The sequence below is a fragment of the Prionailurus bengalensis genome, chromosome C2 (genome assembly GCF_016509475.1).
Source record: "Prionailurus bengalensis isolate Pbe53 chromosome C2, Fcat_Pben_1.1_paternal_pri, whole genome shotgun sequence".
NCBI classification, from domain to species: Eukaryota; Metazoa; Chordata; class Mammalia; order Carnivora; family Felidae; genus Prionailurus; species Prionailurus bengalensis.
Window position 1 is genome coordinate 153,292,109 of NC_057350.1, and position 27,510 is coordinate 153,319,618.

The 27,510-nt window shown below is 41.9% G+C and overlaps 1 protein-coding gene across 1 annotated transcript; it reads right to left on the minus strand.

Annotated features, from left to right (window-relative positions):
* Positions 1–1,504: 1,504 nt before the first annotated feature.
* EXOG (exo/endonuclease G) lies at positions 1,505–27,510 on the minus strand. Its single transcript, XM_043595729.1, has 6 exons — positions 27,319–27,510; positions 25,179–25,328; positions 21,831–21,970; positions 19,997–20,073; positions 17,374–17,488; positions 1,505–2,326 (listed from the first exon to the last, which is right to left on the minus strand). The coding sequence occupies exons 1-6, from the start codon at positions 27,479–27,481 to the stop codon at positions 1,865–1,867; spliced, it is 1,107 nt and encodes a 368-aa protein (XP_043451664.1). The 5' UTR covers positions 27,482–27,510; the 3' UTR covers positions 1,505–1,864.

Genomic DNA, 27,510 nt, shown 5'->3' on the forward strand with positions numbered 1-27,510 from the left:
AGATTCTCCACCATCTAGGCGGAGAGTTAGGAGGGAGAAGAGCATGGGAAGGAAGTCCAAGGCTGAAGGAAATTCAGGCTAGAACAAGAGCACAGTGCCAGACGTGGGGGAAGAAGATGGGAGCTCACCTCCAGAGATGCATGCTAAGCGCCCGGGACTTCTCCCACAGAGCCGCCCCCTCATGCCGAGAGAAGCACCGCACTGGGAGGCCCCACCATCACCTCTCCAGTGAGGAGAGAAAGTAACAGATTTTGTGGTCACAGTGACATTCTGGCTCTTCATCCCTGAGAAGAGAGGACTGGCATAAGCTAATGGCAAACAGTGTGATAAAACACACTGGATTCGTCAGGCTACTGTGTTCTGACCCTCCCAACTTCTTTGTTTTTTGCCCAAATAAAGGAGAACAAGGTCAATCACTACCATCTTACCTTTAGCTTAAAGCCTTGCGTTTCTGTTAGAGACAAACACACCAAACACCACAAAAACTGTTCTCGTAATACCTCACGGAACAGCACTGATAGGACACATTTAGACGCTCCTGTGCCCTATTTTAAGGTATTTTGCGGCCTATACTTACGGGTAGTCCCTGAAAGGATTCCATGTAAACCCGAATCTAGAGATCTGGCTCAGAAAAACAGCCGTCGTTTCCCCTAGAGATAATTAGAATGGTCTCTGAGCCTTTGGCCCAAAGCACCCCCTGTCGTCTCCTGCCCAGGTAGACGAGCAGGCACAAGGGGAACAAATCATGAGCTGGCGACTCTGGGCACAGACCCTCGTTAGGTCGCTTAATCTTTGGAACAAATTGCTCACCTGGAAAGCAGAGAACGTATCAATTTGGTACCATTTGGTCACTAAAAGAACTGCATCCCTGGAGGCAAGTAGGGGCTCTGATAGACTCCAAAAAAGCAATGCCCCCTAACTTTCAAATATCTGTGATTATTTCTTCCCAAAGAGCTAAGGAGGGTTTAAGTCAGAGGATTCAAGATTTGGTTCGATGGCAGACAAGCAATCTCTTCGCAAGCAGGCCCAGGATCACCAATCCCCATGTGTATATATATATTTCTGAGTCAAAAGCCTCTGTGTGAGGATTATTTGAACCTACCTCACGCCGTCCTTTCTTCTCTGCCCCACATGCCTCCTACCTCTGTGAGTTACTTCTTTGGAAAGGTGAAGCCTGGACAAAACACTTAAGCTCCCTAATAAGCTCCCTAATAAGCCTTAATTTCCTCGTGTGTAAAACGAAGACAGTGGATTTACCTCGGAGAGTCGCTGAAAGATAACACGTGTAAAGCACTGAGCTTAGTACACAGAACATACTAAGCGCACAGAAAACGTAGCCGAGTGCTTCTGTATGACACCCATGGAGGACCAGCAGGTCCGTGAGAAGAAGAAACAAATCTATGCCACTATAACACACGTCGACAGGACAGCGCACAGAGGATGTCTAAAAGCCACCTCAAAGAGCAAGTCGGGTCCTGGGGAAAGAAAACACACAACACTGGACTTGAAGAAAGCTGAGCAGATACATCACACACAGTGCGCGACCTGGAGGCACAAAAACAAAATGCGTTCACGCGCTAACATCCAGAGGGACACAAAAACAATGTCATCTTGTGGTCAGAGTCCTGTGAACCTGACACGAGATCAGCACACAACCTGCAGACCTCACAGTTTCCTTAATCAGTTCCCACATCAAATAAAATACTGATCTCTCATCTTTTGGATCTTTTATCTCTGGAGAGAAATTTAGTCTTAAGTTTAGGATTTCATAACTTCTTTAAAGCCAAGCCACGAACATACATTAGCCTGGAGAGGACACACCTGCTTCATTAGAGATGCTCTCGCACGTCTTCTGAGATGGCAACTAAGGTGGCTTTCTCTCCAGGATTCCTGACTGCTCCTTAGCTTTGAGTTCTTCTAGTTTCTTCTTATAGCGGTTCATGAAGTAATCATCTGGTTCAATCCCTGCGTTCTTCAAATTTTCCATGACCTTTTCCAGTCTGGATACTGATCGGGCTCCCTCAATCTTTCTCGTGCTCAGGTACAGGGTGAACTCCTGGAAATCCAGGAGTTTACAGGTGTCCACAGAGCAGATATTCCTGATACCGCTAGTTCTATCCAAATGAGGAAAAAACACCAGTCCTGATAACTTCTCCAGGTCCTGAAGACTCACTTGGAATTCACTTAACTGGCGTTGGAAGCCAATGGCTTCATTGGGCACCACGAAGGCCCCTAGTGCCAGTGGTTCAGCGGACACTGGGCTTCTGCGAGCCAGGATCACCTTATAAAGGTGCGAGGGGACTGCCACATTATCCTCACCGATCACCTAAAAACAAAGCAGTCATGTGAGCAATGCTACCTTGTGCTAGCAGTTCCCAAATTTTTCCTGAAAAGATTTTTAATGCGTTTCTGAAAAGGCATTTGTAAGCTACCTTACCAACGGATTTAAATTCAACTGCCAAAGGTAAGAATAAACCAAAATTGAGATTCGCAGAGAAGATGAGCATCTAACAGGTCGATTCTGATCACATTCTTTAAAATAATGTCATCCCAAAGAGTAGAGGTCACATCCTCTGCTCTGTTTGTAGGACAAAGGGCAAAGGAATGTCATGAGTGAGTCCTGGGTTTTTAACGGGCAAGAAAAGCTGTCATTTTTCTCTTCATCACATAATCAGAACTTCTGGTGCTCTCTAAACATCCAAAGGTCAAAACCCAGCTTGGCAACTCCCGGCTCTAGAAATAAAAATATGGCTTTAGTTTATCAAATTCACTAGGGAGCTCAACAAATAGCCCTCAGAAAAGCAGCCAGACGTACCACGTCGGTATTACTATCTCCAGTTACGCCTTGACTGTGGCTCATTTTTTAAATTCAATTAAGTAAATGTAAATGCCGTTAGCTCAGAGTTTTGCACACTCTTGGGCCTATTATCAAACACAGAACTTCAGAATGTCATCAAACCAAGCACTATAGAAAGGTATCCATACAACAGAAGAGCCAGAGCCAGGGTCAGGCCTGCAAACAACTTGGTTGCCTATGTAGGTTTGCTCTAATAATGAAATAACATTATTATGGAGCCTTTTCAAATTTCCTTCCAACTGGCTTAAAAGCCATATCCGTTTTCTGAAAAAGGAAAACTGAACATCCATTTCCTTAATGGCCTCCAATAAAATGATACGATCCAACTACAATATGCAAGTGTACTACTGGCCCCCCAGCTCCTTCCTTTGTACAAGTAGGCATTTTGCTCCTGATCAAAGCTGCTTGCTACAGGAGCCCCTGCTGGGAGCCCAGCTAAGGCAGAGGGATGAGAGCTACAAGGATTCTTTTCTGGTTTCCTCTAGCTTCTACCTACATGGCACACAGCCTGAAAATGCCATGGCTATCTGCTGTCTGGCACGCACAGAGGTTCCACTGCCAAGACCAACGGCAGGGCTACAGGGAAGCCCCATCTACAGGATCGCTTTCTGCAACTACTGTCTCTGGAGTTAGTGACAGTGGCTGATCAGGGTTCACTTTAAAGTTTATGAAAGTACACAATCTATAGGCACAAAACCCTACACCCCTCCAACGTATCATTTATGAAGCTGAGGAAATGAACGTACTCTTCAAGGCAAAAACCATACTGAAGGTGAACTCTACAGAAATCCACAACGAGCCTACACATCACCAACAGATGTCAACTCAACAGAGCAACTCAGTGGCGCTATGGCTGCCGCTGCTGGAAACACAGAAAGGGGCAAGCTTTACAATGAATGCAGCTGGTGTCTGTTTTCAAGAAGCTTCCCATCTAGAGGAAGAGTCAACCCCACTGCTTTCACCAGAGGCAAAATGTGGTCAGATGCCAATACGGAGCACAAACAGCACTAAGGGAGTGGCGGCTAGGGAAGCCAGGGACCGGAACTGAGGGCACAGCTGCAGCTGAGCCATAGTTCACAAGGGCAGAAGTTTAAATGGGCTTCAAGTGTTAGCTGGGGAGCCAACAGTGAAGCAAACCCTTGATGCCACCTGGTGGACATTCTCCACCACTGCAGCACAGCCTCAGACCAGCTACGAGGCGCGTTCGAGCCCATTCGCTTGATGGTGTTCTCTCTCCATGGACTCTTTGTCTACAAACAAATAGCAAATTTCAAGAATGATTAAAAGGTCATGCCCATCTAGTGCCAACCAGGGCTTCTAATCAGAGTCTTTAAATTCCAGCCAAAAGTAAAGAAGTTTGACGTTTTAAGATTTATAAAAATAAACCATTTCTATTAGGTTTTCAAAAACACACAATAGCCAGAGGACCTCCAATACTACTATTAAGAATCCTCATGGACACAAAAATTCCTACTAAGAACCACGTCACGTGATTATTTCACCCATGACCTTCTCACAATAGGTCAACAAGGAGGGGCAAAATACTACCCCTAGAAATAAAGAGAAAAATGAAAACTTAGTCACTATCTTCTCTGATTTAGTCTGCTTTGTTCTTAGGAAGTAAACATCTGTAACCTGTTTAAAATAGGAACCAGCAACATTTGGAAATCCTGAAAATCCACTCTTTCTTCCTTGAATTTAAGACTTTTTAAAAAATCGTAAAATATTTTAGAGCTATCATCTTTGTAGACAACTCAACCTACACAATAAAATTATCCCAATTCTGGGACAACTGGAAGTCTTTCACAAAATGTTTGTAGAAACTGCTAGGGACCGAAACCCCAGGGACTTGGTCAAGTCCTGGCTTCGCCACTAGGCTGCAAGTCATGTCCACTGGTACCTTCTTTCCCCCTTCATAAAATAAGTAGTAACTATCTTCATGCTGCCCATCCCACAGAACGGTTATGAAGATACAAAGATATGTTACTTAAAAAAAAAAAAAAGTTTCAAAATCTGCAAGACCTATGTAAAAAGTAATTTTTGTAGTGGAGGTCATTCAAAAGATGAGATGTAATTTCATTTGGTACAAAAAACAGTTCTGCTGAGGGACTGTGGGTAAATATGGGATCGAGCAAGATTAGATCAGTTAAAGGTGAACAATAGGGTTTCAGAAGGAAGCAGGATGGACACAAATGAGACCCTCGACAAAAGGCTCGGGGCTTAACAGGACCTAAGTCTTCAGTAACAGTAAATCAGCACAAATCCTTGTCGTAGAAGATTTAGGTGTAAAAATACCCTACAAAGGAAACCCTCACTGCTGTTAAACCAAAGAGCATGGAACTCTTGTCAAGACTGTAGCAAAAACTGGAAATCAATTAGGTGTGACTAGGAAACAAAACATAGACAACAGCCATAAAGCTGGCACTCACTCGCGACCTAAAGTTAGTTTTTGTACCTGCTGGCCTGAGGTGTCCTTCCGTCCAAGAGACAGAAACGACAATTTGCTCTCGCTGCCCCAGCTCCACACACACACAACTGGAGTGCCAGAAGAGACAGGCAACACACAATACTCGGGCTAAGGCTGCCATTTGTCAGGTCACAAACATACACCTACTGGGCCTTAAATAAAATTCAGCAGCAGCATGAAGAAAACACAGGTACCTGGTAGAACCAGTAGATATAAGATATCTGGTTACATTCCCCTGGTAAGACAAAAAAAAGAAAATCTAAAGGTAAATCTGTTAGACCCATCAAGAGACCAAGCCCTTAAAAAATCAAGACAATTGGGGTGCCTGGGTGGTCAGTCGCTTGAAGGTCTGACTCTTGATCTCGGCCCAAGTCATGATCCCAGGTTCGTGGGATGGAGCCCTGCGATGGGCTGCGCACTAAGTGTGAAGCCTGCTTGAGATTTTCCCTCTCTCTCTCTCTCTCTCCCCCCACCCCGCCCCCACTCTGCCCCTCTTCCCTGCTCACACTCTCTAAAATAAAATAAAATAAATTAAATACATAAAATTAAATTAAATTAAATTAAATAAAATTAAATAAAATTAAATTAAATTAAATTAAAATTAAAAAGTCAAGCCAATCAAGTGAAAGAAAGAAACCATGTCAGTGTGATCAATAGGGACTCCATACCTTTGAGGACAGAGGAAGAAGGAAAGGAGGGAGTCAGAACATGTGGCAAAATCAACAGGCAGACAGCCAACCCTTGTGTTAGTGTTAAGCCCGTGCAGGAGCTCGGGCAGCAGCACAAAGCCCGGGAGACAGTGCTGCGCAGGCTGGGCACCTGCTCCGGGTAAGGATGGGGAACCGCCAAGTCTCAGTCCAACCAGCACCACCTTCCCACTGTCCATTCTACTGGGGAGATTTAGGGTGGGAGGAAGGAGATACTTCACCAGTAAAATAATTTATTTTTGAATTAAAACAGATACGGACATGAATAAAAGCTCTGCCTAAAGATCAAACAGGAAATTCAAAAGAAAAAAAAAAATTACTCCCTGATCACTTCAGGTGATGCCTCAAGATTCCTGAAAGCAGGTTTCCCCTTTCCTCCCCCTCTAGGAATCGGTTTGGAATGAGTCTGGAAAGTAATGCTGTAGAATGAAAACGCGGACTGTTGAGTACTTCTAACATTACCACCACCACCACCGAGGTGACAAATCTGAAGCTCACTTTCTTGTCAGGTCAACTATAATGTTCAGGCCAGAATCTTCAGGTATGTTTCACTTGTCTGGAATCAATCTCTTCTTGAAACAGGCACATCAGAGAAAGCACATGGATGACCTCAGCTATAATAAAGGGGGTGATTCTGATTAGAGCTGTCAGATGACTCACTTCTGATAAAATCACTGCGACTAATCCTCCCTTGGGCCCACATTCACTCAAGTCCTATGACGCTCTGATCCTTTCCTGCATATTCTACCAGACATTTCCGCCTGGCTAGCAGGGATCCTCCCCTTGGCCCATTTTCTGTTATTTTTGCATGCTAGCAGATATCACTTGCAACTGCTCTCCATTTTCACCATCCTTTACCTCCTGGCCTTAAGCTGCTGTGCAGGAAGAGCACAGCAGTCCCTTGACTGTAGACTTTTGAGAGCTTCAAAGAACAATGCTATGAACGACTGGCAGTTCTCATACACGTAGGCAGACCCATGTTTGGATCTCCCCTTTGACAACTACTAGCTATGTGACTTGGACTTGACCCCTTAAAACCTCAATTCCCTTGCCTATAAAAAAAGACAACCACTACTTCCTTGTAAGAACTGCTTATGAGGACTGAATGAGATAGAAGGTCTAAAACTGCTTATATACCGTGTGGCAGGTCCGGCCCTCAACTAATACTAGTTCATTTGCTTCACTTCCTGTACAGTATACACATACATGCCTCATTGCCTAGAAAGAAAACTAAATAAACACCATTTTTATTAGCTATATGCTCCTAAAATAAGGTTCAGAACATAGTTGTAAACAAGCAATATTAAATGGCTGGGTCTGAGAAAACAAAACACTTTCCAGGCATTCTGAACTGCCATACATAATTGCAAGATATTCTCTTGAAAACAGGAGTTCACAACTCAAATATTTACCCTGAGGAGAACAAACCAGTCCCTAGGGCTAGGCAGTGCTGCACCCCCTTTCTCAGCATCACCAAACGACGTGGTTTTATCCACAACTGTTTTCTCATGAATTGCTAGAGAACAGCCCGAATGTTTTTTAGCTGGGCATTTAAGGCTTCAAACACCTGGCTCCAACCTTTCCTGTTATTTTTGTCTCCTTCCCTGTCTGAGCGCTTTATCCCAACTGTCTGCAGAACTTACTGTTTTCCAGCACATATCCTACCTTCTCCTATCTCTTCCCCTTGCTGGCTTTGCCTTCCACGTCTCCTTTCTTTAACCAAATTCTCCCAAGTTTACATGTGTGTGTATATATGTGTATGCATACGTATAAAATTTTGGCCCAACTAAATTCTTGAAATGGCAAGCTGAAACATTTTTTCCTAAATAATTTACTAAAGGATCATATTTTGCTTTCATGATAATAGATACACTACGGGCTTCTAACTTTAAAATTCCACCTGAAGTCGTTTGATCTGAAAAAATAATGCCATGTGTAACAAAAGCTGTATTACTACAGAGAAAATGTTAGTGAAAATACAAATACAAAAAAGTAAATCACTTCGATATGAATCTTAAAAAAATGAAAACCTATATCCCTCCCCAGGGATATAGATTCCTATCAACATTCACCTGTACATACACATACATAATACACAGAGTTAAGTGCTTTATTTATAAGCAGGGTGTATAAATCTCCACACACACAAAAAAAAATACAAAGGAGCAATGAGGATGGAGAAAGAAGGTCTTCTGAACAGTGAGCCACTAAAGGCATTAGAATTTGTATACTATGTTCTTCAGGGCTCTCTCCACCCACTTTAAGCTAAAAATAAATGTGGTGAACACACATGACAAGCCAACAGCAGACGAGCACTCAAGAATCAACTTGCCACCCAGATCCTGGTTTCTAAATACCAATCCCCATTAAAAGGAACCGGGGCTCTGTGGAGAGATGGCTGATCCCAGAGTCTGGCCAAGATGAGCCTTGGAATATCACATTATTCCAGAAAGCAGAAGCACTAAAAATACAATGAGGATGTATGTGTCAAAGCACACGGGAGACAGTCTAAAGGGGCTCCCACTGGCCAAATCAAAGACAATTTGAGCATCAAAATGAATACACAGCAGATCGATTAAAACTCACTGAATAAGATAAGAACCCATCAATTCGCACTGATAATAAATAAGAAGGAAGAGCTCTTCCTTACAGCAGAACATCAACTAATAAAAGTAGAAGGAAGAAGAATAGAAAATCATTACTTGGCAACAATTATAGCATTAATTGATTTAGGCCAGAATCTTCAATGGATCTAAGACTAGCAGGTGACAGTTTGAAGAGGAAAAGAATACTTAACACGGCCTCAAAGGACTTCCACAGATAGCTGATTAGATTCAAAGGAGCAATGATAACTTAGCAGTGAAGAAATCTCGAGAGAACCACCTTATCAAGTGATCTAAGGTAATATCACCAATAACAGGACAACCCGACAGCACGTGCATCCTGCTATGATGCACCGAGGTGCACACAAGCTCACCTCTGAAGTGTTCTGCCAGAAACAGAACTGAATTTAATCAGAGGAAACAAGAGATAAACTCAATTTGAAGAACATACTACAAAACAACTGGCCTATATTCGTCAATGTCAACATCGTTAAAGACAAAAAGGCTGAGGAACTAACTGTTTGAGATTAAAGAAGGCTAAAGAGACATGACAGCTAAATGCAATGCATGATCCTAGACTTCATTCCCTATCAGGGAGAAAAGGCTGCGTGACGAACATTATTGAGGCAACCGGCAAGATGTGAACATGGACTGTACTGGGGATACTATTCTTAGATGCCGAATTTCATGAATTTGATCATTGTACTGTGGTTATGTGAAAGAATGGAGTACTTAGGGGGAAAGGGACAAGATATCTGCAATGACCTCTCCAATGGCTGAGAAAATCCTAAGAATAGGTGCATGCATACATAGAGAAGAGGGTGCAAACACTGCAGAGAGCGAACAAGTCCAGGTGAAACAGGTAGTGGAGTTCTCTGTTCTTGCAACTTTTCTACAAATTTGAAATTACTTCAAAATGAAATGTTACAAAATACCAACGTGCTCCGCCAAAGGCTGTGCAAGAAACTAATGAATAAGGATTAAAGGAGGTTTCCAGTTCAAAATGGCAACCTGGGCTGAAGCCTTTGCTCCTCTCTCCCCCAATTAAAAAAATATACATATATTGGGGCATATATATATGCCACCGGGGGCTCAGTCAGGTAAGCGTCCGACTCTTGATTTCAGCTCAGGTCATGATCTCACGGTTCATGGGATTGAGCCCCACGTCCAGCTCCATGCACACACTGCAGAGCCTGCTTGGGATTCTCTGTCCCCCTCTCTCTCTCTCTCTCTCTGCCCCTTCCCTGCACTCACTCACACTCTCTCAAAATTAAACATTAAAGAAAAAAAAAATCTAAACCAGCTTATGTCACTATCCGATCAAATAGCGTCGTCGCACCTCCCTGAATTCGATCCGGACCTCTCCCCATTGCCTCCCTCTAACTGCCCTCCTCTTCAGTGCTCACTCTGCTCTAGCCACGTTGGCATTCTTGCAGCCCCCCGAATACGCCAAGCTAATCTCACCCCCATGTCTCTGCACTTGCTGGAAAACTCCCCATAGGTTCCTCTCTTACTTCACTTAGGTTTCTGCCCAGTCTCATTTCCCCTTAGCAGCCAATCCTTTCCTTTCCAACTCCGTGTTTTCTTTTGCCATATGGCACTTTGTTTATTGTGTATCTCCTCTCTACTATAAACTTGTTTACAGCTGTTATCAGAAATACCTAGAATAGTGCCAGGTACACAGTAGGAGCTTAATAAATATTTGCTGAATAAAGGGAAGGAAAGAGGGGCGGGTGGGAGAGAAGGGTTAGAAGGCAGGAAACAAGCAGTTCGTATTAGAACAGAAGTCAGAGGGCTCCAAGAATGATGTCTTCAAGAAGAAACTGATAAACCTTTTTAAAAAATAGCACGATGGTAAGGCTAAATGGTCTGAAATAGAAAGTAAAAGCACCGTATTCCATTATTTAAATGGAATACATTTATTTGTTTTTACATTTATTTATTTTTGCGAGACAGAGAGAGAGAGCGTGAGCAGGGGAGGGGCAGAGAGCGAGGGAGACACAGAATCTGAAGAACGCTCCATCCAGGCTCCGAGCTGTCAGCACAGAGCCTGACACGGGGCTCGAACCCATGAACCCACGAACCGTGAGATCGTGACCTGAGCTGACGTCAGACGCTTAACCGACTGAGCCACCCAGGTGCTTCATTCAAATGGAATAAATTTAAATGGTAGCAATTATAATACTCTGCCATCTTTATACCCCACTTCTCAGATTTTTGTTGTTTATGGAAAACCTCTCTCAAGTGGCACAACTTAATAATACAGGATTATATCTACTTCTCCACAGAGCCAAACATTCTACTTAAACATTCAGAGTACTATACATGCTGCTTTTATACTTTCAACGGAGTCAGGATTCTAAAACTCAGAGACCAACGAGGGCGAGACAGGAAATGTAAATGGATGAAATGGACCAGGGGAGGACTACGGTGAATGGAAAAAGATGTGTTCCATTGAGAGAGAAAGCTGCTACTACATATGCCCTACGGGAATATGTGCCAAGTGTTTGAGTCATCTGATTTTTTTTAAGAGAAGCTAATACCTGGATTTTTAAAAAAAACTTTTTTAAAGTTTATTTATTTTTGAGAGAGAGAGAGGGAGTGAGAGAGTGCACACGAGCAGGGGAAGAGCAGAGAGAGAGGAGAGAGAATCCCACGCAGGCTCTGAGCTGTCAAGCATGGAGCCCAACATGGGGCTCAGACTCACGAACCGTGAGATCATGACCTGAGCCGAAATCAAGAGTCAGATGTTTAACCAACTAAGCCACCCAGGTGCCCCTAATACCTGGATTTTTTTGTGAAACCTCCCAATTATGAAAAATTAGCAACTAATTCAAAAACAACACACTGTGTTAACCAAATCAAATAATCTACACGCTGGATGTGCCACAGAAGGCCTGTGTCTAGAATCTCTGCTATAGGCGAAGCTCAGACCAAATTATAGCCAGCAAACGCAAAAATAAATGCCATAAACCTTGACAATACACAAGTAATAGATTAAGAAGTAAAGATTTAAGTATATTACATAAAGTTTATGGTGCAAAGTTTACCAACAGAAGAACTAAAAATAACATGAATGACATAATGGGACAGTGTGTGAAGTGAACCAAAGAAAATTCATGCATTTCATAGTGAAAGCATCAACAGAGACCATTTAAATTGGGCAAATCAAAATTAAGAAATACAGTTTAGCACCCATTATTCTCAGACAGGTAGATAAACAGCAGAAGAACTAGGAAACTGGACAGTGGGGCTGGGACGGGAAACTGTCCCTCTCATACCTCTTATACTATCTGATTTTCATTACTACGCACATAGAGTTCCATAACAATAAATTTTTAAAGTATGGATTTAAGGCTCATTAAAAGATGGTTTGGCAACTATGGCTTCAACATGAGGGGGGAGAAAAAGCATCAAGATTAAACTACGTTTAATATAAGCATCTAACTTCACAACTTCTAACATAATACATAATTTATGAAAAATAGATTCAAAAGTTGTTTGGTTTTTTAGGTTTTCTTTTTTTTTTTTTTTGAGGTAGAGCGAACGAGCATGCATGTGAGCCGGGAAGGGGCACAGTGGGAGAGAGTGCAGAGTCCAACACAGGGCTTGACCCCACAACCCTGGGATCATGACCTGAGGCCGAAATCAACAGTCAGATGCTCAACCAACCGAGCCACCCAGGCACCCGTCAAAAGCTTTAAAATTAACAGAAAGGCATCTGCTCTCTAAGGTTCTGTGGATGAGAAAAAGGAAAAAAGAAAAAAAAAAAAAAAAGAAATTCTGCCTTACTAAAAACCTCCTGACTAATTCCAGGACCGTGCCCCATGCTTTGATACACATCAAATTAACACACATGTCAAAATAATAACCTTGTATAATTCAGTCCAAGTGTACTGTATCTTTCAGATATTATTTGAAGTTCTTGATATGACTATGGGCATTTCCTGATTTCAGTACAAATGAAGTTTACTTTTCTGTTCTTTTGGTATTATTGATTTCTGATGGTTGTAGGGATGAGAAAAGTCATGACTTCTGGACTCCAGACGGACTGGCACCAACAGAACCGGAGGCAAAGAGCGTCACTGGAGGACTCTGCCACATTGCAGGTGTTCAGAGCTTCAGCAAAATCTGATTAAAAGTTATTAAGAAAGTTGTTGACTCAAAGAAATGGAGAGAGAGGACTCACAGGATGCGAAATCCAGGAAAGAAGGGAGAAAGCAATCAAAAGTGTAGTTTGAGGCATGTCATTTACAATTCTGTATACATCCTCCTCCCACATGACAGGTACTTGAAGGCTTGCTAGATTAAAGATTTGCCAGTGAGCATGCATAGATCCTATAAATTAATACGGATATGGAAAACTAACAGGACAGGTCCAGAAGCCCAGAACTTGAAAAAAAGACCTAAGACCAATAGGGCTTTAATACAAAAACAAGAAAACAAGACTATTGCTCAAAGTATACCCTTCAGGAAGCTGATCGTGGCTGCTCTCACACATTTCATCACCATGACACTAATTTGGGTGAAGACAGATGACAGGTCTCTTTTGAAATTCTCTTTAAGGACTGGATAGCAGTCACTATTTAGGAGAAGCAAGGTAAGTCTTTTTAGTGGTTAGTTTTATATATTCCAGTGTAATGAAGAATTCTGGTATAGAAAAGATATATTAAAATATACGTACATATACATGTTTCATCCTAATTTCAAATTTAGAATTTGCAAGATTAGCACAAAGAACACCTGTGTGTCCTTCACAGCTTCATCAACTGTTAACATTTTGCCCACTTTGCTTTATTACGTTTTTCCCCTCTGTATTTTTCTTTTCCCTAAACCCTTTGAAAATAAATCACAGAACCATCCTTCAGGATGCATTTCCTAAGAGCAAAGACATTCACTTACATAATCACAGTACAACTATCAAAATCAGAAAATTAAACACTGACAAAATACAATTATCTAATCTACAGGCCTCAAATGTTGCCAACTGTCTCAATAATGTCCTTTGTAGCATCATCTGTTTTCTGATCTAGGATCTGATCTGAAATCACACAATGCATTCTGTTTTCATGACCGATGAAGCTCCACTAATCTGTAATATTTAGTTGCTCAAGCTTTGTCTTTTACAACGCTAACATTTTTGAAGAGTACAAGACAGCTGTTCCACAGAATGACCCTCAAAGGAGTTTGCCTGATGTTTCTGCACAGTGAGACTCAATGCTGTGCTTTTTGGCCGAAATATCACAGAAGTAACATTGCATTCTTCTCAGTGCATCACACCAGGAAATACAGCTTATCAGTAATCCCATTATTGACAATATTAACCTTGATCACTCGGTTAAATTTCTCCACTGTACAGTTACCACTTCTTGCTTTGTTACTAATAAGTAATTTGTGGCGAAATTCTTTTAACTATATAAACTTCCTACTTCCCTTCCCATAAAACTTTCACTCACTAGTTTTAGCATCTACTGACGATTCTTGTCTGCATCACTTATTACCATGATGGTGGCAAAATGATTTTTCAAACTCATTCTTATAAATTTATTAATTGACATTCTACAGTCAGCAGAAGTTTTTCCTTACACTCATGTATTTACTTATTTATTAGAAGTAAAAACTCTCCTCCAATTCAATAGATGTGCAGGCCATTATATTTTGATATCAAAGAGCCCCAGACACAGTAAGGTGGAAGGCCTGCAAGCGGATTTCTATGTCCTTTTGACGTGTCCTTACAAGCACTTCTTGCTTTCTGGCACAAGATGTTCCATTTTGTACTTTCCCTGTACCAGGCCTGGAATCAGCCACCTTTCCACATGCCAAGTTCTCCCAGTAGAAGACGGTTTTCTATTTTTTATTTAAGGATTATTTTAGGCTAGCTTTTTTTTTTTTTTTTTAAGTTTATTCATTTATTTAGAAGAGAGAGACCACACGCAAGCAGGGAAGGGGCAGAGAGAGAGAGAGAGAGAGAAGGAGAGAATCCCAAACGGGCTCTGAGCTGATAACTGATTACTGATAGCTGACATCATGGAGCCTGACACAGGGCTCAAACTCATGAACCATGAGATGGTGACCTGAACCAAAATCAAGAGATGCTTAACTGACTGAGCCACCCAAGTGCCCCATTAAGTTTTTATTTTGAGAGAGAGAGAGAGAAAGCAAGCACGGGTTGGGAAGAGGGGGAGAGACAGGGAGAGAGAGAATTCCCAGCAGGCTCTGTGCTGTCAGTGTGGAGCTAGACATGGAGCTTGTTCTCATGAACCATGAGATCACGATCTGAGCCAAAATCAAGAGTTGGACACTTAACCCACAGAGCCCACCCAGGTGCCCTGAAGATGGTTCTTTAGAAACAAGATCTGGTCTCAAGGTATGCTCACTGCTGATAACATATCACTGCTTTTAGGCCCGTTCAGCAAAAAGAGCTGGCAGATATTTTTATAAGCTATATTTTTAAAAATTATACCCAATTTAAGGACAAAAATATACTTTCAGCGAAAAATATACTACAGCATTTGGCAAACCCGTATTTAACAAATATCCAGCCAAAAAAAACCTAAAAAAAAAAAAAAACCAAAAAACAAAAAACCCAACTGTTAGTAAATGCTATTACTGGGTTAATTTTCCTTTCATACTTTGCATAAATTCTTCTACTACATAGTAAGCTAGTCATATAAATCTTCCGATTTTATGAAAACAAAGCACACATAAAACTAACTTCATCACTTAAGGTTTGAAAGTCAAAGTTAGGAGAACCTCTTTTCCAACGGCAAGAGTAAAGAGGATTTAACAAAGCTCAAGAATAATTAATATTTTCGGGGCGCCTGGGTGGCTCAGTCGGTTAAGCGTCCAACTTCAGCCAGGTCACGATCTCACGGTCCGTGAGTTCGAGCCCCGTGTCGGGCTCTGGGCTGATGGCTCAGAGCCTGGAGCCTGCTTCCGATTCTGTGTCTCCCTCTCTCTCTGCCCCTCCCCCACTCATGCTCTGTCTCTCTCTGTCTCAAAAATAAATAAACATAAAAAAAAATTAAAAAAAAAAGAATAATTAGTATTTTAAAAATAAGAGAATACAGGGAGCCCATTTTTTTCTTCTACCGAAAGAAAAAATACTAAAATCAAATTAGCAAACTGATGGGAGGAGAGAGATTAACCTGTTTAACATACGAACTCCTGTGCCAGTCCTTCCCTCCCATAAGAACTGCTGGAATACTGAGGGCGTGAGCACCTAGGTGAACACTCTGGATACTTATACATCACTACGCGGCTGATCCAGACAGGCAGATAATAAGCAAGTGCGACAGGGCATGCCCTAAAGTTACTTTTGTTATCCTAAACCTGTTTCTCAGGTCATTCAACTCTATCACACACTTTCTAACCAAACCAGCATTTACTAAATGTCTGCTTTCTTCCTAGAGCTGAGCTGGGTGTTCCCTCCAAATACATCTCTTGGACCTACAGGGAAGTCCTTCAATCCCTCTTTGCTCACTCGATCACCTCTTCCTCTTCAGCCCACCCGGTTCCCTGCCCTGGACGCATCTCACAGTGTGTCACTGTAGGAATTCAGCCGCCCCCGGCCGCAATCCCCACACCGCTCACTCTCATGCCACACGCAGGCCCTCACGCCACTTATTCTACTCTTACGGTTTAACCTCTCTTTCCGTCAGTCCGTACAGTTTTAAGTATCTTGCATGTAAAAAAACTTCACCTTTTTTAAAAACTCTAGCATCTACAAGAAAAGCCGTTCCTCCCACTTACTCTGCTCACTGCCCCCTAAATATCATTTGGACTTTTTCCTCTCCTCACCAAAAAATGAATTCAGGGTTACTCTTTCCCATATTCCTCTATCGTCCTCCCTCCAGCTGCTTGTGTGGCGCCGTGTCTGTTCTCATATGGACGGACCACTGCAGTAATGCCCCATTTGCCTCGCCTCTGACTTCTCTTTCAAACAGCCCTTCCTCCCTACTTTCTACCTAGTGCTGCCAGAATACTCTTTAGAAAACCCAAAACAAACCAAATGTCTCCCACACTTAAAACAAACCTAGGACTTCTCACTATCTAAATATTAAAATCTAAGCCTTCATGGAGTACAAAGCCCTCTACTTACTATCTGGCCCCTGTCTCACCCGTACTTGTAGAAATCATCCCCTCTGAGCCACCCATACCTGTGTTGAGCCCTAAGCTGCAATCTTTATCAACGATACCAGAATTGCAGACCTCTGCTGTTAATCCCAAATGTCCCGTGCTTGCACTGCTCCATCTTTTGAACTCCCAGGCTCCCTTCCTGACTCAGTTTATTCTTTTTCTCTCCCATCTTAAAAAATGTTAATTCCAGTAGAGTTAAGATACAGCGTTATATTAGTTTCCGGTGTACGATACAGGGATTCACTGACTCAGTTTACTCTTACTCATCTGTCAAGATCTAGCTCACAAAGCACTTCCTCTGTTAAGTCTTCCCAACCCACACAGATAGAGTTGGTCAGTCCTCTTGTGATGGCCCTTCACCATGTATTTATCTCTGCTGCAGCATATCACACTCTAATGTGATTAACTTATAACACGTCTGTCTCCCTTTCTAAACTGTGGGCTCCCTGAAGTCAGTGGTTGCTTTTCAATCCATCATTATATCCCCAATGCCTATGATTCCAACAGGTGTTCAATAAAGGAAATTAGAAAGTAGAATACAGAATGAAATTATAATCTCATACAAATAACATAAGCCTGAATGTTAAAACATACCCCTACCTGGTAACTAACTGTTTTCTTTCCATCACTTCCAGTCTGAGGTAAAGTCAACGGTCCAGATACGATCCAAACATCTTCAAACCTCTCTGTCAGTTCTCGACAGTACATTTCCATTCTGAAAAACAAAGCAAAAAAAAAAAAAGGTGTGATACTCTCACAGACATAAATACAGAAGAGAAGCAAACCATTATCAAATCCCTAGGAAAGACATCAGGAAAACTCAATTTCACAGATGAATGTGAACAAGACAATATTGCACAAAACATCATACGCATATAAGCAATAATTGTCCCAGTTCTTCACTGCACAAAAGTTAAAAATTAAACACATTCATACGACTATCTACATTTTCCTGTCTGTGCACTGAGTATATATTTCAGAACTGAAATTGTCTTCTCCCTTATCTTTCTGTGTTGTAATTCTCAATCATTTTTCAAGAGTTATATATCATTTCATCAAGTTGATACACCTTATTTATTTAGCCATTCCTCCTGTGGGCCAAATGGGTTCATCCTAACATTTCTTACATAACACAACATTCCTTAGGATAAACTTCAAGGGCCAGAATTACTTTACTGAATACATATTTTAATAACACTTGATTATATGCAGCAGCAGTATTTTTAATGGTATTGTACCAATTTACTCTATATACTCCAAAATACGACCCTGCAGTTTCACAACAATCCTTACCACTGGGATTTATCATTTAAAAATGGCTGCTAATTTACTCGATAAAAATGGCGAGTTTAATATGCATTCTTACACTGCAGTTGGCAGACATTTATGAGAAATTACAATGTATGTCATCATCCCTCAGCTTCCATATCTAAAAAATAAAATCAACGGTATTGCACCTCACAGCATATATGCGTAATTATCAGGCAAGTTTTCCCCCCAAAAATATATTCCTTGGGAAAGGAAAATGTTAAATGCTTCTACAGGTATGCAACCAGCCAAAACAAAAAGGAAACTATAAGACAAATATCCCAGGTCTTCAACAAATAATTGGTAAGGATTAAAAAAAAAAAAAAAAGGATTAGAAAGCAAACCTACCCAAACCAATCAACCAGAAAAAAAAATTAAAGATGGAGAAACTTGAACACTAATTGTAAAATTGGTAATAAGGAATTACTGCTAAATTTTTAGGGGTAATAATAGTGCTTTGCTTCCATTTTTTAAAAAATCCTTATCTTCTAGGGGCACCTGAGTGTCTCAGTTGGTTAAGCATCCAACTCTTGATTTCAGCTCAGATCATGATTCTCACAGTTCATGAGTTTGAGCCCCACATCAGGCTCCTCACTAACAGCATGGAGCTCACTTGGGACTCTCTCGCTCTCCCTTTCTCTCTAAATAAATAAAAAAACTTATTTTAAAAACCCTTATCTCTGGGGCGCCTGGGTGGCGCAGTCGGTTAAATGTACGACTTCGGCTCAGGTCATCATCTCGCAGGCCATGGGTTCGAGCCTCGCGTCAGGCTCTGTGCTGACAGCTCAGAGCCTGGAGCCTGCTTCAGATTCTGTGTCTTGCTCGCTCTCTGCCCCTCCCCCGCTCGTGCTCTAGGAATGAATGAATGAATGAATGAATGAATAAATAAACGTTACAAAAAAAATTTTTTTAGTAAGAAACAAAAAATAAAAGTCCTTATCTTCTAAAAATATATGGGAAAACAATTATAGATAAAATATAGCTGTCACCCGCTTAAAATCGTGAGTGGGGGAAGGGAGGGTATGTAGAGAAAACAAGTGTGGACTATGACTGTAACTGCTGAAGTCTTTCAAGTGTGGGGCGCTCTCCCAATTATTTTAAACCACAAGTACTGTTTGAGAAAAATGCAATAGCCTGGAACAACCTCAGCCAGTGGTAGTTTTCGATGCTTAAAGAGATCCCCTGGTAGAACTGGTTAAGTGTCAAAAAACTGCAGAAGGCCCAGATTTTTTCTTTTTTTTTTTTAAGTTTATTTATCTTGAGAGAGCATGCATGTGTGCACAATCACGGAAGGAGCAGAGAAAGAGGGAGAGAGAGAGAATCCCAAGCTGACAGCCTGTAGCCTGACATGGGGCTAGATCTCACCAACCGTGAGATCATGACCTGAGCTGAAATCAGGATGCTCAACCAACTGAGCCACACAGGTACTGCTCCAAATTCGATGATTTAATAGTTAGGTTCGTTCTATCTATCTATCTATCTATCTATCTATCTATCTATCTATCTATCTATCAAAAACTGGTTAACAGTTATGTTTAACTGTACCAAAACTTTAAAAAACAAAAAAGCAAAGCAAAGCAAGCTCAGCAACTCTTGAAATACACGTAGAAAAAAGTACAGTGTCCTCTGGACATACTGAAAAATTTCTTAATGCTCCAGTAATATTCTGAGTAGTTTCTTCCAAAATTTGGCTTTTGACCAGTGACTTTTGCCACTTCAAAATGGCTGGCTGCTTTGAAGTCTGTACTCCCACAGATAACTGTACTCCCAAGACCGCCACGAGTCCAAAGTACTTACCTTCAGTGGCGTTAGCCTTTGAGAAAGAAAGAGAAACAGTTGATGGGCGCACTAGTACATTTTCCTGGCACATCATTCATCTCCCACAGAATCACATTTTAAAACCCTCACCCCTCACCTGTTCCAATATCCAGCATTATTATCAAAATTCTGAGGCACAATATTAGAAAGGTAAAAGGTTTCAGCCATGGCTTGCTGTGAAAAGAAATAAAAATAGTAACCTGCACGGAAATGCCTTCCCCTTTGAGATTTTACAAAGAGACACAAAAAGCAGTTCCTTATACGTTAGCTCTAGGCAATTACAGTGACTACTTGTTTAAATAAATGAGAGCCACAGTTATTTCAGGTCAGAAAGCCCAACACAGATTATTCAAAATAAGGACTGTAACAAAATAAGTAGTTTGGTATGCTAGCTTTCTTTATAATTCTTACAATTCAAACCTGTTACATAGACTCTAAGAACTAAGTTTCCCATGTAAGCTAAAGGGTAAGTTTTCAGCCTCTGGCAAAGAATTTCTACATAAAGGTCAACTTTCAGAAGCTTTATTTAAGTGATACAACACAACATTTTAGTAAAAAGTGGCAGAGAAGGATTCCTTGCTCTTCTGAATTTCGGGCCACTAGGTGTGCATTCGTTTCACATTTCTGACCCTAAACACAAGGCTGTCGTCGTATCTCCTTCCACTGATCTATATTACCATCAATTACCTTCTCTGCAAGTAGTGGTTCTCAACCTTGAATGCACGCTGGAATAAGCCAGAGAGCTTTAAAAATATTGGTGCCGAGTTCCACCCCCTAGAGTTTCTGACTTAACTGCTCTGGGTCTGGGCATCAGGATTTTTTTTAAAACATCCCTAGGTGATTATGAGTATCTTAAGGTTAAAAACGACCACCTTAATGACAATAATCACCAAAGTTGATGCAATACATGTCCATGTCATAAAAGACATCTGTCTCCTTTTTTTTTTTAAATTTTTTTTTTCAACGTTTTATTTTACTTTTGGGACAGAGAGAGACAGAGCATGAACGGGGGAGGGTCAAAGAGAGAGGGAGACACAGAATCGGAAACAGGCTCCAGGCTCCGAGCCATCAGCCCAGAGCCTGACGCGGGGCTCGAACTCGCGGACCGCGAGATCGTGACCTGGCTGAAGACGGACGCTTAACCGACTGCGCCACCCAGGCGCCCCAACATTTGTCTCCTTTTTTTCGCAGAGAACTTATTTTACTTCAAGGACACTAGGAAGACATGATAACTAAGTGTGATAGGCGATTCATGACTGAATACGGATCAAAGAAAGTCGTAAAGAATGCAACTGCAACAATTTGGCAAATCTGAGCATGAACTGTACAGTAGAGAATATTATTGTACAAATACTCAAAAATACATGTACATACACTTCTTGGTATGATGATACTCTTGTCATATATACATATATCCTCATTTCTTACATGATACAATCTCCTGAGCAATATCTATTTAGGGATAAAGTGTTATGCTGTCTGCAACTTACTGCTGATGGTGAAAAAAGAATTGTATATACATATATATGTATGCACACATAAAGAAAACATATCAAAATGTATTGGCTATACTATCTTTTTAATTTTTCTACAGGTAAAAATGTTTTTGCTGTATTCTCAACTTTTCTACAGGTCTGAAATCTTTCAAACTAAAAGTAAATAAATAATAAATAAATAGCTCCTAGTGGCTCTCCAGTTCTTTTACATAGTAATTAGTTTGACTTTTCAACCTATTTAAGAATGTTTTACCATCTAAGCAAAAAAAAAAAAAAAAAAAAAAAAACGAATTAAAGTCAGGAAGAAAAATGCAAAATAAGAGTACAGAAATTCTCAAATACTAAGGTTTGACTCCTATGTTCTTAAAGTCCAAGTCCATTGGTATATAGACCACCAGCCCTGTATTCCCATCCCTCCCAAAAAAATATGCCTACGGATGAAAATTTGTTATTTCCTGCTGGAGCCATGTGTCCTCGTGACCACCCACTCCCAACATAGTCTTCATTGAAGGCACTGAAGGCTGGAGGGATGTTGGGATCAGGCTTAAATTTACAATGTTTTCTGTCGGCATCACCTACAGAAAAACACACAAAATGGGCAAGTTATCAGTGGATAAATATTCCTCAAGACTCTCTAACCAAGGCAAGCTGTTTGCTGCTGGCTAGTATCTCTCTGAGTAGCTAGTACTTAGTGATTGTGTGCATGTCTCAAGTTCCTGGGATAGTTCAGATACCTCATCTGAATTTAGCAAGGACTAGTCTAGGAAAGAATGCTTTTTGTACAGTGTAGCTATCTCATATTCTTTTGTTTCTAGCCTTTCAAATTAAAGGAGAAAAATCCTCTGGATAGTATTTAAGTAAAAACAACGACCAAATAGCTGAACTATATAAAAAGCTTACTACTAAATAAACTCTTGCTTTTCAAAAGACCCTCACGCATTGTATTTTCTGCAACTGTATTTGATAAGTTTACACGTACTGAAATAATGGATATATATAGACACAAAACAATTTGTCCTGGGCAGGCACAGTCTAGGGGAGGGTGAAAAGTGTCTCTGATATCTTGCTTGTCGCTGCTTAAGCCATGACAAAACAAACATTTAGGTTATGAGTTCAACCCAGAAATTTCTGAAACAAAGTATCTGAGTACCACATGAGAGAAAAAAATCTCAATGTATTTCTATTCTAACACTGCCAGGATAGTTTGCCACAACAGACAACAGCAAATCCTAACAGTACATTTTCCACTGTCATTAGGCCAGATCTTGTTAAACTACAAAAATAATGGGGATAAACGGAACATACTCAGGCAGCTATTCAAACAAGTTTAAAACGGAGACCAATGAAGTTACTGATTCTAATGTCATTTCATTCAGCCAGAAAAATTTTAAATGATCCCAAGACTCAGAATAAATTACCTACTACCTAGCTTTTTAGAGCCATGTCGTAAAGAAAAAAATAACTGAAGAACTGATAGTAAACTTCTAAGTGTCATTACCACTGGAATCACTTTGCATGCCTGGTTGTCTCGAAAATTCATTTGTGGGAATTTCCAAAGGCCTAGGATGAAGATGCCTTCCTTGAGATGGATATAAACCTGCTCCAATCAGGTATCTGGAGGCACCGCCAGAGGAAGACCAGCTGAACCAAGTTCAGGACTTAAGGACTTAATCCATCCAGGCTACGTGGCTTTGGGCTGTAAGTGTGCAAGATAGCCAGCGTGTGGCCTCAACTTCTCTGGAACAGGTTTTTTATTTTCCTTTTGACCCTTTCCTGCTCAGTGCCAAGACAATCTCCCATACAGTCCCTGAAGGTGAGCAGGCAGGTTTGTTCTGGTTCACCCTTCCTCCCCCACGGTGTAGCCCTCTGGGGTTCCAGGCTAATGTGGGAGGGTCTCCTATAAGACAATCTACCTTGGGTGAGCCCCAGGTCTTGCCTTTAGTCCCCTTCTCCCTACTACAAAGGTGTGGCATCAGAAGCAATGTGGCTTTGGTGTACCAGGATTGCCCTTACCTCTCTGGATTCTAGCTCTCCCCCAAATACTGGCTTGGCAATTCACTATCATGCTGACTCGTGTGTGTGTGTGTGCGTGCGTGCGTGTGCACGCGCGTGTGACGTTTTCCTACATACTTCTTACATATTACTACTAACATTTCCTGTCATTTTTTAGCAGAGAGTTAATGGGAATAATTTGGTGTGTCATTACTGAAAACAGAAGACTCTTTAGACTAAAATCAAATAAATCACAGGTATCCTGCTTCCTGTTCTCAAATATTATTTTGCTTCCTCAAATCACACAGCTCACAGGATTTACAACGTGAAATGCCTTGCTTTTCTTATATGCTTCTGAAAATGGTAACAGGAGGATAAAATTAGTACAAATGAAATTCCTTACATCTTGGGAAAAGTCTTGTATTTAAAGGAAATTCATTAGGCTTGAGACTAACTAAACCAAATGAGTTTCCCTCGATGTAAATTTCTAATCAACTCTCAACGGCTATCATAAAGTTTCCAACTCCCTCAGTTTCCTTCTAACGGCAAGCAGTCCAAGACTGCTGCTAGGGTGCTGGCTGGTTGCACTCGAGACAGGCATGCACTCATATGAGTATCAGCATTTTAATACATGTAAACATAACACGCACTGTAAAGCAAAGGAGAAATAATGTGTGGGCCTTACAGCAAATTAACAGCCAAATGAAGTATGAGTAAACAACTATGACAAAAGGTGATACCTTATTACATAAAAGAATTCCCACAAATCAATTCAAAACATCACATCTCAACTGAAGATGGTAACAGTAACTGACAAAGAATAATTCACAAAATACTGACTTTCACTGGTAACCCCTAAATGGAAATAAAATCAGCTATTAAATTGGTGAAGCTCAATAATGCTCATTATGGGTGAGAAAGACAGGACAAGTAGTTAACGGTAGATACTGTAAACTGGAATAATCTCCACAGAAAGCAATTTAACATTCAATACCATCTTAATTACAGGAGTGCACCAAGACCTAAAAAACACACAAACATACTTGCACACCTGCCTACCTCTCTAGTCTCATTTCACACACTCTCCCTCGTTCTGGCCACTCTGGCCTTCTTTTAGTTCCCTAAAGGAACAAAACTCTTCGCATTGGGGCCTTCGAAGATGCAACGGTGCTTTTCTTTCTGTCTGGAATGCTCTTGTCCACACCCATGGCCCACCCAACTCCTCTGCCTAGGTAACAGCCATCCACCCTCCAGACCATTTTCTGGGGAGAACCCTTGCTAACCAAGATCAGGTTCTCCTATTATCATCTCTCATCACATTCTTTACCGTTCCTTACTTACACTAACCTAACTTTCAAGCACTTGTCCTTTGGAACAGTTATTACTAAAAGCAATTATACATACATGATTAGTGGTTTGATAGGTCAACCATGTGCCATGAACATAGAGACCATCTGCTCTGGTCCCAAGGCTCAGCATAATGCCAGACACATGGCAGGCACTTTAAAAATATTTGCGGAGACAATGAATGAATGGTGCTAGTTGTAGCAATATTTAAGACAGAGCTTCCAACTCCTATGTCAGGATATGGATCCTTCCTCGCAGCCTCCAAGAAAGCTGGGAGGAGTCTGGGGCTCCTCGGCTACCAGGTAGGTCCATTTATCTAAGTGAGTCTTACAAACATCATCATTTTCTAAGTGTGATATAATGTGGAAGAGGTTGAATCAATAATCTTCCTTGTTCTAAATTTAGAAACATCTTTCATCAATGCCATTACTTCTAACCACCTACCCATTATCTTGCTTTTGGATATATGTTCAAGTACCCATCTAGGCACCCGCTTCGACTGATCATAAGACAAGGCATGATTAGTGTAACGCCTAGTCTCTGTTCCAGTTAAAGGGACTCCAAATTGTTCCAAGAGAGCCTTTTCTGCACAACCTAAAGATGAAAAGGGGGGTGGGGGGACAAAAACAAACAGTTAGTGATTCTTACTAGGAACAAAAAATTATAAGTCGAGGGAGAGGGGTGAGACTTACCAAGGACTGGCTCAAAAGTCTAATCAACCAGATCCCATTTTGTAATTCATTCTGGAAACATACTTATAGTCCAAAGCATTTGTGTACCAAAGTGAATTTCAAGAACCACTGGCTCAGTTGTGATCATGTGACATTCGGCGTCACCTACTCCTCGTATTGCGAGACATCGCTCGTTTCTCAAGTTAAAATTTACTACAAATGTTTGCTCATCTTGCAGAACATTCGCAGGACAAGTTACTCGCGACCCAAGGTTTTACTGTACTTCCGAGGCAGAGGAGACAGCAGACTTTGCCAGTAATCAGTTGCGTGGTTTTATCAAGGTAAACTGCAGCTATCTCATTAAAAGTTTTTCTTAATGTTTATTTATTTTTGAGAGAGAGAGACAGAGCACGAGCGGGGGAGGGGCAGAGAGAGAGGGAGACACAGAATCCGAAGCAGGCGCCAGGCTCTGAGCTGTCAGCACAGAGCCCGACGCGGGGCTCAAACTCACGGACCACGAGATCATGACCTGAGCCGAAGTCAGACGCCCAACAGACTGAGCCACCCAGGCGCCCCGTAAATAAAGACCTGATCTTACTGGTCTTTCACACCAAATGTCCAAATAGGTGCCCCATAAAGTACTGTGTATACAAAAGCAGCAAAGGAAAAACAACGTCATTACTGGTCACTGATACGACTGAGTGGGAAAGAGCCTACCTCCTCATTACATTTTAAGAGTTAGCGTGGGGACAAAAGCACCGCCTTTTATAAGTATTTTAGAAGACCGCCATCCGCTGACAGTCGTCTTCAACATTGTGGAACTGAAGCAGAGATGTGCGCTGCTGCAAAAACAGTGGTAAAACCGGGATCATTCCTCCCAGTGGGAGAAACCAAGTGCACATTTAACACGGACTCGCTGAAACTAATCCTCTCCTGATGCCTCCTCCAGGTCTTCAACCTACCAGAGCCGTTCTCTTGCTAACTGCCAAATATCAGAAGGAACCAGTTAAATCGGCAGGTCAGGGAAAGCGTGAACAATGAGCATGAGCTCAGTTTCCCTGTTAAACATAAGGGAGCCCTGGCAGCTGCACGATTTACATACTTTGGAGAACAGCGAGCAGGTGTGAAAATTAATAAAGGGAAACCTCACTAAAGGGGGCTCTGGATGCTCGGAAGGGGAGGCTGGAAGGGGAAGCCACACCACTCCGTGTCAGTTACAGGAAAAACCGCCAAGCGGGGAGAATCCTCAACGCCAGGCCCCCGGGAGGGAAAAGATGTACAGGGCAACTCCTACAAGAAGCTGACCACCCACGCGACTCGGCCAATGAGAAACTCCTCACCCTGCACTTTTCTCCAACGGACTTCTCAAAACAAACCCTCCCAACTTCCTCGGTCGCCTCCATGAAGTTCCTCCCCCACTTTGGGTGCTGGACTTGCCTATGGTTTTGCCATAGCTTGCTTGTCCTCAATCGTTAATTCTCTGCTCTTTCCGAATGAGCCCATTTTTTTCTGCTGACAAAATAACGTGACAGTTTGTAGGGTTAAGGCGGGTCCTCTTCGTTTGAACGATGACAAAATGAGGACAGTTAACTAACTCATCTGCTAACACTGTGTGCGGAGTGAACGACCTAATGGAGGCCACAGACATTAAAACAAACATACATGTGATAAATACTTCCGTGGTAGATGATGAGAAAACGAAGATGGAGAAGTCTGCGAAGGAGGCAGGCGACAGTCCAGGTGGAGCGGGGGGGCCGGGCGGGAAGACTGGGAAGGCGGAGAACCCAGGACCCCCGGGCTCGGGGACGGCAAAGGGAGAAGAGCCGCGGGTCGAAAATTAACGATCCACGCCCGAGGTGGGAATCCGGCCCGAAAGCCGGGCCAGGGAAGGAAGAGCAGGCCGACAGACTTACCGTCGGGCTCCCTCACCGCCAACGCTGCCTCAGCGCCCTGACTCCGGAGCACCTGCAGGGCCGTGAACCCGCCTCCCGCGGCGCCCACCACAGCTCCGGCCACGAAGACACTCAGAAAGCGCCGGGAGCCCCTGAGGCGGGAAGCAAAACTTCCCGCGGCCATCTTATTCTAAGGGCCTGCCTTCTACAGCG